Here is a 20,038-nt window from a genome sequence, read left to right as displayed (position 1 = left end):
CCATCGTCGCCATAAGACCTATTGGTGTCTGTGCGACGTAAAGCAAGTACACTAATTATTGCACTGTTTATTACTTTCATATTCTAAGATGTAACTGAAGTATGTAATTAAAGCATTATACATTAAAATTTAAAGTTTTACCACTAGAACAGCTGACATGGAAAAGTGATTGAAAATTCAAACAAATTCACCTTACGTGTAATCTTCAATAAAATAAACTAGACTTTTCCGATAAATCACCAGCATTTCCGGCTCGCCAATATCCATTTCTCCCTAGTTTTAGGGTCTTTGGAACATTTATAAACAATTTGTTTGGGATGGTATGCGATGTGCTATTGCACGTCGGAACTCTACACCATTTATAAGTTTTCTGCCTCACTGTCTGGGCAGGATTCATTTTAAGTCTAAAATATACCACTCAGATTATTATCCAATGTGTAGACCTCGAATTTAACTATACCAGACACTAACATAAAGTAGAAATACGTGAAGTGTATCCTGCTTCTCACAGCACACTATGTGTTATTTCGTCTGCTAATTCAGTCAACCTGTACGATGACGTCAGACCAATGAGATCGCGTACTTGCGTCACGTGATATTTTCGTAGTTTAATTTCGATTTTTATCATGTTTGGAGTTATTATTTGTACATTCTGATCACATTTTTGAATTCTGCATGAAATTTTGAATCAGATTAGCATATTTTTAATTGAAACCCCGGATCATGCATGTTCCCTATTGCTACTCGTAGTAAAGTGTTGTGTCTTACATTATGCCCTATCCAATATGTCTTCCTGTTGTGGATTACGGTCAGCATGCTCCTCACTACTCCCACTCTCTTCAGAACTTTCTCATTTGATATTTTATCTTCCCACTTTACTCTTTCAATTCTTCGCCAAATCCACACCTTAAATGCCTCTATTCTTCTCTGTTCTTCCTCCCTTAATGTCCATGTTTCAGCGCCATACAGAGCTATACTCCATACGTAACACCTTGCAAGTCTCTTCCTCAGATCTAGAGGGCCACACAACAGTTTTTTCTTATTGTTGAAGCTTTTCTTGGCTAAGGCAATTCGAGCTTTTATGTCTGTTGTAGAGTGAAGATCTTCAGTCACAATACTTCCAAGATACTTAAACTTATTCACCTGTTCAATCATTTCTCCCCCTATCTTGATTTTCGCTTTTTCACCTTTACCTCCAAGTATCATGAATTTGGTTTTCTTTTGGTTTATGCTCATTCCATACTCTTCACACTTGTTGTTTCTCTCCTTCACATTTTCAGCTATTACTGCCTATAAACTGTGATAATATTTATAAATATTAAATAAATAAATATTAAATATTAAATATACACATGTAAAGACAAATTCTGCTGCATTGAAAGATGAAAGTAAGGAATATTATGATTTTTCGTGATAATTTCAGGCAAAAACAACCAATCAATCAATATTCTAAAGGCCAATGCCTTGTCGGTGCAAACACTCTCTTCTTTCATTGGCTATTCGTTTCAATTCCATGTAATTGTCACGACATAACCTCTTCTTGATGTCGTCCAGATAGTTCATCCTAGGTCTTCCTTTCCCTTTCTTTCCCAGCACTTTCCCTTAAAGAATGTTAGTGATGAATTTATTGTGTCTGATGACATGTCCAATAAACTTTCATTTCCTGTTTTCCATTCCCTTTAAAAGTCTTCTGGTATACCACGGTTAATGTCGTTCCAGGATACCAAATAGCGTGTAGGCTAATTGGTTACGTCGCGCATTCCTATCTACGAAATGTCACTGTAAAATTTGTCACAAATGGAACATAATAATTGCTTTTACACAGTTGAAATCTAAAATCTGCGGTATATTAAGAAATATTTTATTTTTGGGAAATATTATGTATACCTACTTTACAAGCACTTTTGGTACTACGCTCACAGTAACACACGTATGTCTTTTGTTTGTCTGACACTTTCAACAATTTCGTGTGTGATGTCTGTGTTCACTGAACTTCTTCGCTTTCGTTTCTTTGCTTCAGTTGTCAATTACATCATTTTCTGAATTGTATCGCGGTATGCAAGATTTAATTGGTGACAAAAAAATATGGGCAGTGTACATAAGAAGAATTCTGTGGACTAGTGATTTATTGATCCAGGGATCATGCTATTTTCGTTCAAACAAAAATAAAAAATATTTATTGGTCCAGGAATCATGCTATTTTTCTTTCAACAAAAATCATTTTGTGGTACTAACGATATTTCTCTGTAATGTGCAGCACCAAATTGTTGAAAGCGTCCTTAGTTGTTTTTCCGTAGAGTTCCAGCCACATCACTATAACATGGTCATTTGCCTCATTGAAGAACGAAATAGCATCGTGAACGCTGTTGACCTCCATTTTGCTGTTTGAACTGGCCGCTCTAGCCATATGGACAAAGAGAATGAGAATCCACAGACATAGCACTCCCATTCCAGGGTGCTAGCCCTGGACCTCAAGAAATTAACAAAAGACGGCACCAGCAGCGGAATAGGACATAAACGATTCCTGTCTACAGGCCTTAAGTATGTATTCATATTTCTCTAATAACGACGGCATTTATTAATTTACCGCACAGATTTTTCACTTCATTTAAGTAAAAGCAATTATTATGTTCCATTTGTGACGAATTTTGCAATGACATTTTGTAGATAGGAATGCGCGATATAACCCGTTAAGTTTACACCTACAAAATATAGTTGTGAAATGGAATTTTAATCATTTGCGGTTTAACGTGAATCCTGTGAATAAAGGACATCATTGGATAAATCCGGCTATAATTGCAAACACTGCTCCCATAGATAAGACATAGTGGAAGTGAACAACAACATAATACGTGTCATGTAAGATAATGTCATTTGAGGAATTATCGAATACAACTAGTGTTAATCCACCAATGGTGAAAAGAAAAACAAACCATAATACCCAAAGTTAAGCTGGATGATATGTTGGTAATTTACGCCAAAGGTGAGCTTTCTCATGTTGCAGTATGTACTTATAATAGTGACAATCCACATCGATTTGAAAGCCATTCAGTGTTTGTATTTTTAAAAATTACAGTAGTTTAAAAGTGCAACATGATTTTTTTAATTTTTTTTACGTTGCACAAGTATGACAACCACAACTAAAGCTAAGCTTAATCTCAGATTCCAAGGCATTGTTGTGTTCCTTCGTGCTCCAGCAACTATGATTCTAATCAAGAAGGACACATTTCAGTGTTCAGATTTCCTAAGGCTAATGTCTTTCAGTACACACTTTCAGGGCTCTCATACAAACAACAAGTGCCACGATTGACTTGATAAGCTTTTGTTTAGATCTACCTCAAGTCGAGTATATGTTGCCAGGAAAGTTTCTAACCAATTAACTTCAGAAGAGATTTAGTTCTTATAGACAGTTGTGTGGTGCCAATTATAATGTATCTGTTTTATAATATTTTGAAGCTGAAAAGAATATACTAGAGCAGTGTTTGCTAGGACTAAGGTCTGCAAAATATAAAGAAATACAAGCAAGGACTAGTTCCAGTTAGATTCCGATTCATTGAACATAATTGACGAAATATATGCAGTGAATTTTTCAGTGCGGTACTTAAAGTAAATAAAATAGAAGTAGACTTCGATAACATGTTTCGTGTCATTTACATTTCAGTTTATGTACTAGTAGCTTTTAAGCTAGACAGTAAACTTAATTGCAGAGACTGTATCTCGAACATATCAAATGAAACAGTGGAAAATGACATGTTTAATAGATTAAACAGAGCTGGGTTATCGGTCCCATCAGAATTGCTCTTAAACGTGTGTACAAGTGTATATAAGATCGTGCAGTTTTTATTTAATCTCTGAGGAATATGAAGTAGCATTCCTTCGGAGTAAGAATCAGAAGTGTGTACTGATTCAGCTTGCAAGGCAAAGTGTAAGTGATACAAGGAAACGCTGTTCATATTGCGAAATAAACTTCTCTGCCAATCTTTGCCCTTTTTGTAAATATTTTAATCAACAACTACTCTACACAAAACATGTTGATAACGCTGATGCTGTGGTTAAGAGTTCTGGCAAGAAAAGAAAACTGATGACCCTGGAGTGATTGTGTTGTAAGTTGATTCCCAATGTTAGAATTGTATTTTGATGGACATAGGATTGTGTTTTGTTTTTTCTAGTTGTAGCCATATGTTTGTTTATTCCCATATTTACACTAACGTACTTATTTTAATTTTCACTTTGTTTTACATGTTTCCAATGAAAACTGCTCTTCCAACAACGTTTTATTTGAGAAAATATAATTGAATGTTAACTTCCGATATCTTACATTAAAACTCCAAGGAGTAGCAATACAGTGTTGCCAAGTTTCAGTGTCACGGCCTTAGTGTAGTCTGGCCATGGTTACTACCCCAGCTGTTCCTCCTATCATTGCGTTGGCCCCATCTGTACAACATCAATATGCTCTCCCAGCTGATTTGATGTTCAGTCATATAAGTATCAATGGAATTAGACATCTCTTCAAAAGATTTTACGAGTAGCAGATTTTAATCGATTTTGATTTTGAAAACGTACCAGCCATATCTGTTGATTCGTCAAGTTTCAAAGAGAAAGCAAAGGTAGAATTAAGACGGGATGCAAACTTTCTATCTATATCAGTTGAGAGGTCCTTAATACGATATTTGACAGTGTTGTTAGATAACTGGATCGCTTCTGATTCATTTTTATGTTGCCCATCCAAAAAGCACGTCGTCGTGTCAATTGCACGTGTCTTAATTATGGTTTCTGCAATAGTATCAGCTTTCTATGATCGTGCTAAGCGTTAACTCCCGTTATGATACTAATATAGTCGCGTGCATTTAATGTAACTTTATGTTCTCCAGTCTATCAAACACTAAATATAACAAATACAACCCTGCATCACACTTTTAAAAAACAAAGAATAAAACACACTATTAAAAAAGGAATATACGCAGAGTGACCAAAAGTCATGGAAAGACACTGAATGTGACGTTAATAGCGAGTTGCTCCTCCGCGAGCCCTCAAAACGGTAGCAATATGGCGAGGCATCGACTCTACAAGGTGTTGGAATCGTTCTGGAAGGATCATGACCCACGCATCTTGCACTGTTACCCACAATTGTTCTTGTGTAGTTGGTGTGGGGTTCATGGAGCGTACACCAGCATCGGCAGCATCCCATAAATGCTCGATTGGATTAAGATCGGGAGATCTGGAGGGCCAATCCATGGTCGTAACTTCACAGGAGTGCTCCTCCAACCGCCTACGTGCCACCACAGAGTGGTGACATGGTGCATTGTCCTGTTGAAACATGGCATCTCCGTCAGGGTACTCTAGGGCCAGAAAGGGATGCAGATGGTCTGAAAGAATGTCCACATAACGTGCACCTGTCAGCGCTCCCTGCAGCCGGACAATGGGGCCTAATTGCGACCATGAGAACGCCGCCCAGACCAGAACTGACCCACCTCCCTCCCAGACACAACCTTGTTGGCACGCAGGATCCATAGCTTTATGGGGCATAGGCCACACTCGCACGCGCCCATCAGCTCGACACAACTGGAACCGGGATTTACAGGACGCCCATACACGTCGTTGAGCTCTGTGTCGAGATGTCAGCAAAGGGATACGAGTTGGTCGTTGGCTGGTGAAGCCTATGCGCTACAGTTGCGGTTATCTGACTCACAGTTGCCCGTCGAGCGTCCAGTATGGTTCTACGGAGGTGACGTGATGTCCGTTCGTTAAACACCAGTGGTCTTCCCGTGCGGCGGTTTAAGCGGGTAGTAACATTCTCTCTGCGATATTGAAGATCCACCCTCGACACTGTTGATCTCGGAAACGCGAATTCGCGTGTAATCTCCTCAATGCTATGACCTATGCGCCGTGCGCCAGTATTCATCGCACGATCAAAGTCGGTTAACTTGCGACGTGTTGCCATCTTCACGGCACTGGTGTGTACGACAGACTGCTCAGCTACGCCGCAGCTAGCCGCAACGCTCAGGGGTCATATACGGCACATTTTCTAACGGGACCCCTCTTCCAGTGACATTTGGCCACTCAGTGTAATTTATTGAACATTAGTATTTACCCGCGGATTATCTGATAACTGTTAAAAGATTTCTGCGGAACCAATGCTCTATGCAAGAGCGAAAACCCACATAAGAATCCGTTCATTGGTCCTCGATTTATAACCGAACACCAGTACATAAGTGAGACAGACGGACAAACAGACACGTTGAACTTAGAGACTAGCATGCTTTATGCCAGTTTCAAATTGTATCTTGAGTCATGAAGATCGGGGGGTTTCACTCAAGATATAAAAGGTAATATTGAGATGGATTGAAAAAACTTTCTGAAAATATAAAAGAGGTGAATTTATAGAAAATTACGGATACGTTGTATGTTGGACCAGTGTCACTGCATCGAAATGAGACCTGTACGCTGAAACCTACACTAACCAAAAGAAAAAAGAAAGAAAAAGATGCATATGAGATTGTCACCTACTGAAAGATTTTTGTTAAAGATGAAGCCATACTTACCAGTGTTGACTCAGTTAATGTAACTTTAAGTTCTCCAGTCTGTCATGCACTAAATATAACAACTACAACCCTGCATCATAGCTGTAGAAAATAAAGAATACATACAGTAACACACTATTAAACAAAGAGACAGGTTTCGTTCTTGAAGGAACATCATCAGATTCTATCAAATCACACTTTTTCCTAATTAATTGTTATGAATTGATGATAATAGGTCATACATGTAGAAACATTTATGTTGAGTTTATACCCTTTAATATTTGAACATTATAACTTAGTGAAGTCCTCAATAGTATGTCATCTCTCCTTGTCGGCTTAACAAGGAGAAAGAGAACGTATTACTGATCACTTCACTAAGATAAGTTATACCGTCAACTTTGAAATATTAAAGGGTATAAACAGAATTTAAACAATAATTTGCCTACATTAATTAGAAAAATAATTGGAATAACTAGAAATGGTTGATTTGATGGAATATGATGATGTTCTTTCAAGAACAAAATACGTCATGTTTTGTTTAATAGTGTGTTATGTATTCCTTATTTAATAATGTGTTTTTACAGGTGTGTTATTGGATTGTAGTAGTTATATTTAGTCTCCGACAGATTGGAGAACTTAAAGTTATATGAACTATTGAAAGTTCATTGGACTGATCAAGTGCAGACGGATACATCTTTAAAAGTATAAGGAAAAGGAAATAATTAACCCAATCTAGCTGTATTACCCGGCGCTGCCCGGGCACATTATTGATTGTTTACTTTTAGATATTTTATTACCTTTTAATTATATGTGAAGAGAATTTTTCTTGATTTCTTTTTTGTGACGTTGACTGATATTTCAAGAAATGTTTTATACTTTAAGAATTATTTTTATGTGTTTAAATTCAAGTTTTATTCATAGATTATTTTTTGTCTCGTTAATTAAACTAATCTCGAACAGTTTTTACATTTCCTTTATCACCAAGTATTTTTTTTTTTTTTTTTTTTTTTTTTGCTAGTTGCTTTACGTCGCACCGACACAGATAGGTCTTATTGCGACGATGGGACAGGAAAGGGCTAGGAGTGGGAAGGAAGTGGCCGTGGCCTTAATTAATGTACAGCCCCAGCATTTGCCTGGTGTGACAATGGGAAACCACGGAAAACCATTTTCAGGGCTGCCGACAGTGGGGTTCGAACCTACTATCTCCCGAATACTGGATACTGGTCGCACTTAAACGACCGCAGCTATCGAGCTCGGTCACCAAGTATTGTCACCATGCCTATTCTGCTGAACTGATACTTAAACGGAAGCCAGAGTGTCACAATGCAATTCAGCGGCCGCGTAAGTATGACATCTACGCTGATATTGGTCACTTTCGGTTATTGTCTCGCCTAGGATTACTAGGGGTGTCTTAACCCTTCAGTATCTTTTTGAGATAGTAATTCGTATTTGTATGAAGTTTGGTTGAGAGATATTCTGGAAGATACTTACACACATACATCTACAATTTCTGTCATTTTGATCATTTTCTCTTTCACACCTTTGACTTTTAGGATTTGTATTGCACGTTTGAAGTAATATTTTTTGTTTTTTAAATTGTGAAATTGATTGATAATTTACGAACCCTTTTGTAGATTTAGAAATATTGTTACGTGTATAATTTTACGATTTTGTTTGAGATTATTTAGTTTCGCATTAAAGTATTTCCCACCCGGCGGCCCCAAGTTCGATTCCCAGCCGGGTCAGGGGTTTTTAATTGTAAATAGGTGTTTGTGTCATTCTTAACGTTCCTTTCCTCATATTCAACACTCTACACTTCCACAATTCCTATTACACGCAGGTTCATATCATATGGTCCAAGTAGGGGCACAAGATCTCCATAGGTCGACGCCCCAAACAAATAGTATTTATAAAGAAAAGGTATTTCCAGATTGTCTGGGAAGTAGTTGATCCTTTCGAACAAATAATAAAAATTTATAACGTAATGTATTTACGCGTCGCATTATATATATAATTTACACGATTCCAACGGTCACTGAGACTGTCACCGATCAGCCGAGGGACCCCGAAAACTGTGTAATCAACACTAATTTTGTCCGATTTGGACATATTTTCACCCTTTCTGAATCACCATGCCGATGAGTGATAAACTTGGACTTAAAACGACATCCGGATTGTCACTATTCATCTCAGTGACCCTGAAAACTAGGACCTTAAACTTAAATGCATCCGGAGTGTCATTATTCATCTAAACGACCCTAAAAACTATAGATTCGACAGTAATAATCGTCGTTTTCGATTATTTGTAATTCCATCCCCTCCGCTAGGGGTGTGTTACCCCCACATAATTTTTTTCCAGATAGTACAGTAAGTCATGTGTTCAGTAAGTTTAGTTGACAGCTATGCTTGAATATAACACATACATCCATAATCTCGACTTTCTGGACAGTCTTTATCATCCTTTCTCAACCTGTATTCCTACTGGACCTGAACTATGACTTAAACGGCATCCAGAGTGTCACTGTGATAGGGGAGTTCTGCCCCCAATAATTTTTTCAGATAGTATACCGTACGTGCACTATGTTTGGTTGAGAGCTATGCTGGGACATAAACAACATCCGTAATCCCGTTTATTTCGGTTATTTTCATTTTCACTTCTCACCCCCGCGCCGATGCGGCTGAACTTGATCTTAAACGACATCTGGAATGTCACTATTCATCTCAGCGATCCCGAAAACTATGGATAATACTTAAATATTGGTCGTTTTCTATTACTTTTACATCCGTGATCTCGGTTACTTTAGATATTTTCTTTTTTCACCCCTTCTCATCCCACACGCGGAAGGGGGCTGAACTTGGACTTAAACGACACCGCGGATTGGCATTGTTCATTTCAGTGACCCAGAAACCTACGGATTCGACACTATTTTCGATTATTTTTATATGCCACCCCCTCCACACCTTCAGTGCTAGGGTTGGCTTACCCCCACAGTGCTTTTTTTTTTTTTTTTTTTAGACAGTCGTGTGCGTAGCAGAATCTCTCCTTGATCTAGCGTATATTTATGCACGTGCCTACTTTGAACACTAGGCGTGTATTCTACTGCAGAATCCGTAAGCTGACGGTGCCATGGTTACGGATAGTCATTTCTCCATCCGATTCTTATATCTCCACAAAGGTTGGTTTTAGGCTCTTAAAACCGCGTTCTGTTCTTCGCGTCGCGAAACTTAAAATTACCTTTGTCTCGTTCTTGCACGACACATTCGATACTTCCCCTATATTAATGGGCTAAAGAGCCTAAATCTAGGGAATTATGAGTGCTCTTAAAACTTCTTGCAAATATGGTTACCCGCAGGATCTAAAAGTTAACCCGCCATGGCGCAAGAGCCGCGAAGGATCGTGGCCTACCAAGCGACCGCTGCTCAGCCCGAAGGCCTGCAGGTTACGAGGTGTCGTGTGGTCGACACGACGATTCCTCTCAGCCCCGTTATACTTGGCTTTCTGGACCGGGGCCGCCATCTCAGATAGCTCCTCAATTGTAATCACGTAGGCTGAGTGGACCTCGAACCAGCCCTCAGATCCAGGTACAAATCTCTGAACTGGTCGGGAATCAAATCCAGGGCCTCCGGTAAAGAGTCAGGCATGCTACCCCTACACCGCGGGGCCGGCTTCCTAAAAAGTAAGTATACAAAATTTGGTTCAGATTGGTGAAATGGTATGGATTTGTATGGGGAACAGACAGACACGCAGACGAGCGGACAGACATTCCGTTTGATATATACAGGTATAGATAGATAGATAGATAGATAGATAGATAGATAGATAGATAGATAGATAGATAGATAGATAGATAGATAGATAGATAGATAGATAGATAGATGAATAATGAAACACAGAAGACACCTTATTTGATCCACATAATGAGAAACCCCAAATACGACAATCACAAACTAAGTCTTCAGAGCAAGTTAGTTGTCAAAGGAAGTACAGGAAGAAATATGGCATAGCACAAGAACATCAAGAACTCACAAGATTGGACATCAATGAGAACTCATGGTGAGCTCTTCCATGCAGCCTCTGACCAAGTGGAATTCCGACATGTGATCGCCAACATCTAGTAGTGGATAGGCAGTAGAAGAATAAGCATAAGAAGATAATGATGAAGGTGATTCGCGTTTTATCCGAACGTATGCCAAATTATTTTCTTCTCTTATGTTGGCAACTTTCTTGGATGGGACATAGGCTTCCACATAAGAATGTGTTGATGGAAACATTGGAAAGTAAAACACCAGGAAAACGTCCTCCTGGAAGACCATGACATTTCTTGTGAACTCAGGATGAAGGAGCTATGCAGATGCAAAACGTACTGCACAGGATAGACACAGTTGGAGAAGACTCATCGTAGGGGCAAACCATTCATTAGACTAGATTACTCTGAGAAGAAGAAGATTATTTTGGCATTACGAGACTGCCTAGTTGAGGCGATAGAGAAGTGCTCCATTCAATGGATTTGATTTCCCATCAGGAGTCGAGAAATGGTTCCACTGCTGGAGAGGCTCATTGTCCGGTGGTTCACTCAGTCTGCGAAAGAAAAGAATACCAAGTTAATTCCTGGATACAAAGAAGATCATGTATATGGTTAGTTACCTCACTAGCGCCAAAGTCACGGATAGTTGTCGCGTTTCCCTTCCACTTCTCCTGGAGTTTTCATGAGCTTTACGGAGACAGCTTCGGAAAATATTCGTTTAACAAGCCTAGAATGAAAGAATACTGGGCTAAGAGGAAGAAAAGAGCTCACCAGAGTTAAGAACCACGTGGTCCATCGTAGGCCTAAACGAAGAAGAAGAAGAAGAAAACGCTTTTGAAAAAGTTTATAATACTAGTAAAGTTTATAACTCTAGTAATACATTACTCTCTCTGGGTATGAATATTAGATTTATACTTTTTCTCCAAGAATGTGTTTAAACTTTAAGACGACAAAAAGCACAACAAATACCAGCAGAGTTCTTCAACATGGAAGTAGCCTAAGTACAAATAACTCCACATATACACGCTCTTTGGCATCCATGGGTTCCATGGAAAGATATGTCTGACGAATGGATTTCACACCCTCAGGGATAACTGTTTTTTGCTAGTTGCTTTTACGTCGCACCGACACAGATAGGTCTTATGGCGACGATGGGACAGGGAAGGGCTAGGAGTTGGAAGGAAGCGGCCGTGGCCTTAATTAAGGTACAGCCCCAGCATTTGCCTGCTGTGAAAATGGGAAACCACGGAAAACCATTTTCAGGGCTGCCGACAGTGGGGTTCGAACCTACTATCTCCCGAATACTGGATACTGGCCGCACTTAAGCGACTGCAGCTATCGAGCTCGGTAGGGATAACTGTGGCTGCCGACTTTGTGACATGCCCTGTTCTCGTTATTACTTAATGACCTGGTCCAACAGAACGCAATCTCTCAGTGCATTTGCTAAAGACTGGTGAAAGAATTGTGAATGATGAACATGATCCGCTATATATCTATGGAGTATGTAATGTTTGTGTAGATTTCACATTGTATTATATGCACATTGTGCTTAATAAATACTTTTGAAAATGTTTAAACTTTCCTAAAACTTTCTAAATCCATACATCAAAGTTCATACTCAAATCCAATGCATTTCAAAATTCTCATAACATATCTCGTTTCAATAAATTCTGCACTGAGTGAGGTGGCTGCGCGTTACTGGCCGTAAAGAAGTTCATTGAGAAGATGATGGGTTTGAGCCCTACCGTCGGTGATTTCTCATAGGCAAATCCTGAGGCTGCAGCTAAATTAAGGCCTCGGCCACTTCCTTCCCACTCCTAGTCCTCCTATATCACTTCGTAGCCGAAAACATATATCCATCAAATATATATATATGTGTGTGTGGGTGTGGGTGTGTGTGTGTGTGTGTGTGTGTGTGTGTGTGTGTGTGTGTGAATATTGAATTCAAAGAGCATTCTCAATCCAGAAAAATGTAGAAACACTGAAAGGTTTAGTAGAGTTACCGAGCCGGTAATGAAAATGTTGACAAAATAAAACAGACAATTTCTTCCTTCAGATTAGATACAAGTGATACAAGTATATTTGTTTCCACAACGGTTGTAAAATGTGAACTGTAGTAATCTTGTTTGAACTTGTATTTAAAGAACAATTCTCCACATCAGTCCTCTATAAACTTTTCAGTGTTGAAGATAAGGTCTGCACATTGAAGTAAGAATTTCCAGTACAATGATAATGAAAGGTATTGTTTCTCTGGTAAAAATTGAATGTTTGTCCCTCTATATACTGAGACGTTCTCTCCTGTTTCGTACTTACCCCGAAGTTCTTGACAGCACCAATGACAGCATGTTTCGTTGTACTGTAGATGGGTGCTCCGGGAATCGCCTGCAAACCTAAGACATCAGCGTTATTGATCACGATTCCTCCGGGTCCTCCACTTGGATGTCCACACTTAGAGTCCTTGCCCATATACTTGAATGCCAGCAGTATGCCACGAACCACCCCACCCTGAAAGCAGAAATAAATAACACACGGGATTTTTACTATCGATCCAGAGATTATTCTCTTGCGCCATAAAACAATACTTCATAACCTCAAAGACCATTAGCAGTTTAAAATGATGTTAAATGTATTTTATCCCAGTAGCAGTAGTTGTGATATTTTCAGATAGGGACAAGGAAATTGGAGTGGGTCATTTTAAGATAAAGTAATTAGAAAATATATCCTCTTAACATGACTGTATAGTATTACAAGTGATAAGCTTTAACAGCTTCATTTCAAGTAATACTAATCCCGTATTGACTACAATCAATCAATGAATGACTGTATAGGACAGAAATTGAATCAGGATGTAGTAAATCTAACTCAGCGATCTCACTTCTGCCATCAGAAGTATTTTACAAGGAGAAAGATAGTTTTCGGGCAAAATTATCCTTACAACACTTATTACTATTATTACTATTAGTATTATTACCTTCATGGGAGTAAAACTGTATATACTAACACTTATATTTCACATCTGGTCAGCACTTGTGAAATTCTAAGTAAGGTAGTGTGTTTCCGTGAAAGTATATTAGTTTTACATAGGAGTGCAAGAGCTTTTTTGCGTGGCTTACTTTAGTGAGAATCCGAGGATATCAAGAATTGTTCAAAAATAAGATGTTGCTGTCGTCATATGAACTTCCGATCTTAGATGCACCTCGGCAGACTACTCGTTGTACTGTAGATGGGCGCTCCAGGAATCGTCTGCAACATCGGCGTTATTGATCACGATTATTCACATCCCCATCATAAGGAAGCGGCAGCCAGCCTAGGCTGTGCATAAGTGTTCAGAGGTATAGGGCAAATATGTTTCTAGAAAACTGTTGAAATCAATGGAAGTTGTGGCATACACTTTCCATCCCTGTTACTCCAGCTTTCTTACGCATGCACTATCCTCCTCTCTCCAAACCTGCTTGAAACTAGCAGAACGACAGAAGTTGTTTTGTTAACACTTGAAAGTGGTTCTAAGGCATGGGAAACTACAAACAAAAATTAGGGCTATTTAACTATACAAACGAGTGACTGAATGGGAGGCTACATTTATATAAAACTGTGGCAGTATAAAGACAGCAGTAGGAATTGATTTAAAATGTATCATTTTATTGCATTAAATATTATATAAATATTAAATTAAATATATATTAAATATTATTAAATGTTATTCTGTTTGGACTGAAATTTTGGACTTGGAAGAAATTTTTCGATCTCATAAACCTAGACGTATCCAGATCATGTTAAATTGACTGTTTTAAAAACACTTATTTATGGGTTGTATAAAAAATTATAATTTAACCTGTGGATTTCAATATTTTAGCTTTTGGTCAACAATTTTGAAGCATACTATACCTACACGCGCAGTTCTGGAAGCGCGTTTCTAGTGCGTAAATGAAGACTTTTCTCGAACATTTATTATGACTGTGTCAGCAAGAAAGAAGAGACTTTTGATTGGAGAAAATAAAAGTAAATATAATGGGTGAATGTGAAAGTCGAAGGTGAATTCTGCATTCTGATTGGTTTTCCTTGGTGGTTGCACCATTTCCTGTTTCTTGATCTTATCCCACTTCTTCGGTGGGAGCGAGGTAGCTCGTCCTTTGGTCCCGTCGCGGAAAATCCGGTCTCAGAATAAGCACTGTTTCTTCCTTTATTTCGGTTTTTAGCTCCATTCAAATCTGATAATTTACCCTTTTTCTTACGCAGGAGTTTGCCCTCGAATTTCACGTTCACCGCTAATTTTGTCAAAATGACTTAGCTTCTCAGCCAAGATCATATACTATTTGTTTTGAGGCAATACCCTTTTTCTTAACCTTTGCATTATGTTGTAATTAACCCTCGGTCTTGCCTCCCGCTATTTCTGTCACCTTTCGTACGGAAAATCTATTCACATTATCTGAAGTGTTTTAGATAATGATGCAAATTTACTGTACCTCTGTGTTTGGTTTAATTTCTGTATTTGTTTGTGTAGAACTGGACTAGCCCTCATTTTAGTCGACATGTGTAGTCGGATTTGGGTTTCTATAGTCTTGAATTTAGTGACAAAAATTTATTTTACGGCACTGCACATGTCTCCAGATATATCTTATAACACGTAATTTGCCTTTTACAGTGTGTGTGTGTGTGTGTGTGTGTGTGTGTGTGTGTGTGTGTGTGTGTGTGTGTGTGTGTGTGTGTGTGTGTGTGTGTGTGTGTGTGTGTGTGTGTGTGTGTGTGTGTGTGTGTGTGTGTGTGTGTGTGTGTGTGTAAAGGTCTTTCAACTTTAGAGTTTCTGATTTCGTAATTTTTTAAATAAATGTTTTAATCCAAGGGTAATTACCCTCCCCGTTTTCTTTCAAAGCAAAAGGCTACGTTCGATTATCTCTTAGGGTACCCCGCTTCCCGCATCCGTTCCGTAGTTGTCATGTTTCCTAACCTGTTTGTTTATATTTTTTACTGCGATGCTTTTGTTGAATCTAAGTTTTTTATTAAGGTTAAGACTTCATGCTTTAGTGTTATTATTATTATTATTATTATTATTATTATTATTATTATTATTATTATTATTATTATTATTATTTGTGTGATCAGCCAAAACGCGGTTACAGAAATAGAACTCAGAAAATTAGAGTAGGTGACACAGAATTTTATTTTGCAGTTATAAAGAGGAAAGTTCTTCATTAATGACATTAACGAGGTTGCAAACGGAGGTTACAGAGCTCTTCCCACAGTTATGAGGGTATTTAGGGGTTGTAGTAAGAATGAAAAGGAGATGACGTTCAAGTCTCCGGTAAGACTCCAATTAGAGGATGGTGTATGCGATCTACACCAGGTTTACTCGATACGAGAACTGGAAGAGATCAGAAGGTAAGCAGCACCATTTGCTCTGGGTGATTTCCAACAAAAGAGTAGTACTACGAAAATGTTGTCAACTTCGGACTGGGAAGACTTCGGAGTAAGGAGACGAGTTGCTCGACTAAGCGATATGTTCGAGCTTCCAGTAATGATAATGTGGGGAATGTCATTAGTAGACGAATAAGCTTGAATGGGGTTTTTAAAGTGGGAAATATGTGTCTGCCTGACTGTTAGGTCTTCAGCCCAGAGCTTGGTTGGATCCTCAAATAGCTCCACCAAACGTTATGCGGTTATAAGGAAACCGCAAAAACCAATGGCAGCACCAAAATGAGGCGTACTAGGCAAGACGAGGAGTGAGGTAGTTTTCCATTGCTTTCCTCACTGGGTCAGAAAGTGCTATTGCAGCACGACTGACCCTATGAGCAACACCTTTCATAACACTCAGATGCACTAGTCGTGCTCTGAATGTCATTACTCAGCACCACCCATACCCCAGCAGCTTCCATATTGTCACAGCCATGGATGAGACTGGGACTTCGATGAAAGCTACACTCTACTCTGGCCTGTGCCAAGAGATGGATACAAAAGTACTGTATCCATCAGGAAATGGCAGCAGGCAACGGAAATATGTATATGAAGATAAAGTTGAAAATGATAAAGAACAAACTGGGACAGATATTCGCTTATGGGAAGAGTAATTAGAGAATGGAATCATTTACTACCGGGCGAGTTGGCCGTGCGGTTAGGGGAGTGGAAGCTGTGAGTTGCATCTGGGAGATAGTGGGTTCGAATCTCACCGTCGGCAGCCATGAAGATGGTTTTCCGTGGTTACCCATTTTCACACCAGGTAAATACTGGGGTAATACCGTAAATAAGGCCACGGCCGCTTTCTTCCCACACCTAGGCCTTTCGTCGCCATAAGACCTGCCTGTGTCGATGCGACGTAAAGAAAAAGAAAATGAGTGCGGTAATTTACCGAGAGAGTTGTTCGATTAACTTTCAACTTCCTTGAAATAATTTAAGAAAAGACCAGGTCAACACGTGATATGGAATCTCCCACACAGGCGACTGTCCTAAATGCAATCGGTCGGTCGGTCGGTCGGTCGGTCGGTTGGTTGGTTGGTTGGTTTGGTTTGGTTTGGTTGGTTGGTTGGTCGGTCGGTCGGTCGGTCGGTCGGTCGGTCGGTCGGTCGGTCGGTCGGTCGGTCGGTCGGTCGGTCGGTCGGTCGGTCGGTCGGTCGGTCGGTCGGTCGGTCGGTCGGTCGGTTGGGAGACTTACTATTCATCCCCATCATAAGGAAGCTCCAGCCAGCCTAGCCGGTGTATAAGTGTTAACAGGTATAGGGCAAATATGTTTCTAGAAAATTGCTGAAGTTGCCAGTTGAAGTTCTGGTACATACATTTCCCATCCCTGACACTGTGGCTTTCTCACACTCGCACGAGCCTCCCCTGGCGATAGCTCTCTGACCACCAGTTGGCGGGTTCGATCCTGGCTCATCATCATCATAATCATCATCATCTGGATAAGTTTCCAACCACAGACTGGGTTTGCTTGGAACGTAAGCCTTTCTCTCATTTTCTGTCCACCCAACACTTCTCTTCTGTCAATATTGTCTTAAGCATAAAAACCAGGTGGTCATCGGTCCATATCGGCAAGGAAAATTGTGAAGATGATTACAAAAATGAGAGAAAATCGTAAAGGAACGATCGCTTGAAGAATAAGAGAAGAGGGAGTTGTGAAAGAACAGTCGGAAGAAAACCATATCTGGAGGCATACAATATCCAAAGCTCATAAAACTGATCGGGATTAACAATCCACTGGCCATTGTTGTGATATGATTTGTCTCTTCTGCTGCCGCTCATCTCCGATAGATGGGATTACTGCGGCGTTCCAAGTAAAACAGCATGCCTGAATATTGGTGGAAAGTAGGTGGTGGGGAGTTAACTTGGCACATGCTATATGATTGTCCCGTTTACGACGGACACTGCAGGTAATATATATACAGGGAGTATAATTTAAGACTTCGTAGCGAAGTATCGAGGCATAGGAGCGCAGAGAAGCGGTGACAGCGAGCGCAGTGCCCGCAATGGCGAGCGGACGTAGTCGTCTCAAAAAAGCGACAGATTATGGTTTAGAAACTTAACAAAACTGAACTCACCAGCTATACGCATGCTCAGGATAAATAAATAAATAAATCCATTATATAAAAACGAAACTACGTGTGTTTGTCTCGCATTGGTCTCCAAAACTACTGTACCGATTTTGCTGAAATTTTCACAGTTTGTTCTTATTACTCCTCAGCCGGTTTAGGAACTTGTTTGAACGAAATCAGATGGGCAGTTTTTTATGATAAGTAATTCTATATAATTAATTTAATTGCAAAGCCGCACCATGATTGGATCGACTTGATGGACAGATTGTCGCTAGGCGACAGCCAACTTACGCTATACCATCATGACAGTCCGGAGAGAAATACTGCGTAGAGGAGGATGGAAACACGCCGCTACTTTTTATTTATAAAGTACCTTTCTTGCTTGGAGGTTCATGACCGTGCCTGTTATTTGGAAATAGCAATCAAACATGCCGTGATCGACATGTACTTTCATGTCACAGGACCATCTTTGACGGGTCTGCCAAGTTTGAAGAATGTAGCTGTGCATTAGATGTGAAGAAATATTTTTGCTAGTTGCTTTGAGTCGCACCGACACAGATAGGTCTTATGGCGAGGATGGGACACGAAAGGCCTAGGAATGGGAAGAAAGCGGCCGTGGCCTTAGTTAAGGTACAGGCCCAGCATTTGCCTGGTGTGAAAATGGGAGACCACGGAAAAACATATTCAGGGTTGCCGACAGTGGGGTTCGAACCCACTATCTCCCGAATGCGAGCTCACAGCTGCGCTCTCCTAACCGCACGGCCAACTCGCCCGGTGAAGAAATATTTAAGAAACTGTGAAAAATGTATAATATCAACAATCGAATGGCACGAGAGTAGTTATAATTGGTTGGTCCGGCGGCCACCGCCACCACACACTCCTGGATGAGGCCTGACCCGGTGGGTGACGTCACAGAGCGGTCGGCTGCTGGCTAAGAGGGCGCCCTTAACTTCACATGACGTAATTCTGGCTACCTGTCAAATAAACTAGAAAATGAAACTGAACTCACCACTGAATGAGTCCGGTAAGGTCGTCAATGTAATCATTTTCTTGCATTACGTGTTGACGTATGCGAAATACCAGTTTCCTGAACTATGTACGCTCCGGAGTGACGTATGCAGACTGACTTGCAGTCTTGCCTGTATATCTTCTAACTTCTCATAATTGAGAAGTGTTCTCCTTCGCTGTTTTTTCTTATTAGTTATGAAACCAGTACTACACCACCTGTAAACGAGATGTTGCACATACTGTTTCTACTGTACAACTGGAAAACTGAAAGCACGATTTAACTTTTTTCATGTGGAAATAACATTCGATCAAAAATATTCTCAGTACTATAGTGTACTTAACCATTATGAAAATAACCTAACAACACACCTTGAAAGCCCAATATTTATTAGCGAACTGCTATTCCAGCTGTCACGACTTCTTATCACGCCAAGCTTGACACAAGCCACATGGCGCTCGTTTGGGGATTCCTGAGGCCTGTGAGCAGAGAAATGAAGTCTTAAATTATATTTATACACACGCCGTAGCTTACTGTCACTCTGCACGGGAATGGTCTGGGAGGGTTTGTAGAATCAGTCTGAATAGTTGGGATTTTTACCATTTGTACGTAGAGGTATTGCCACTTAGTTGAGTCTAGCAGCAGTTTATTGTGTTGAGTATAACATAACACAATACATTGTAAAAAATACTTGGCCTTGACGTCTCTCGCATGATCGCGACACGTTCTTCAGAAAAGGTCTGCACCAAATTGTTTAAAAATAATTACAACAGTGAATTATGGTACCAAAATATCATATTTACGTTGGGAGATTATACTTTCGTAATGTGTAGAGCACCCGAAATAGTAGTATTATGCACGAATTTTTCAGAAAATTTAACTTTTGTCTCACATTTATTCGACAACAGTGTATAATTCGAATAAGAAGTTGTAGTAACAACCTGTCGACTTTCGAACGAGCTCTCTTTG

General features: G+C 39.7%; 1 protein-coding gene across 1 annotated transcript in view; it reads right to left on the bottom strand.

The window, feature by feature from the left end:
* The window catches only part of LOC136874865 (15-hydroxyprostaglandin dehydrogenase [NAD(+)]), a 91,569-nt gene that overhangs the window by 40,889 nt on the left and 30,642 nt on the right, over positions 1–20,038 (bottom strand). The window contains exon 4 of the mRNA XM_067148553.2: positions 12,860–13,051. Within this exon, the coding sequence (XP_067004654.1) occupies positions 12,860–13,051 (192 nt within the window). The remainder of the gene's footprint in view (positions 1–12,859; positions 13,052–20,038) is intronic.

This window comes from Anabrus simplex, chromosome 5 (genome assembly GCF_040414725.1).
Source record: "Anabrus simplex isolate iqAnaSimp1 chromosome 5, ASM4041472v1, whole genome shotgun sequence".
Lineage (NCBI taxonomy): Eukaryota > Metazoa > Arthropoda > Insecta > Orthoptera > Tettigoniidae > Anabrus > Anabrus simplex.
Note: the sequence above shows the minus strand (reverse complement) of the source record. Positions and strands in the feature narration are given on the sequence as shown.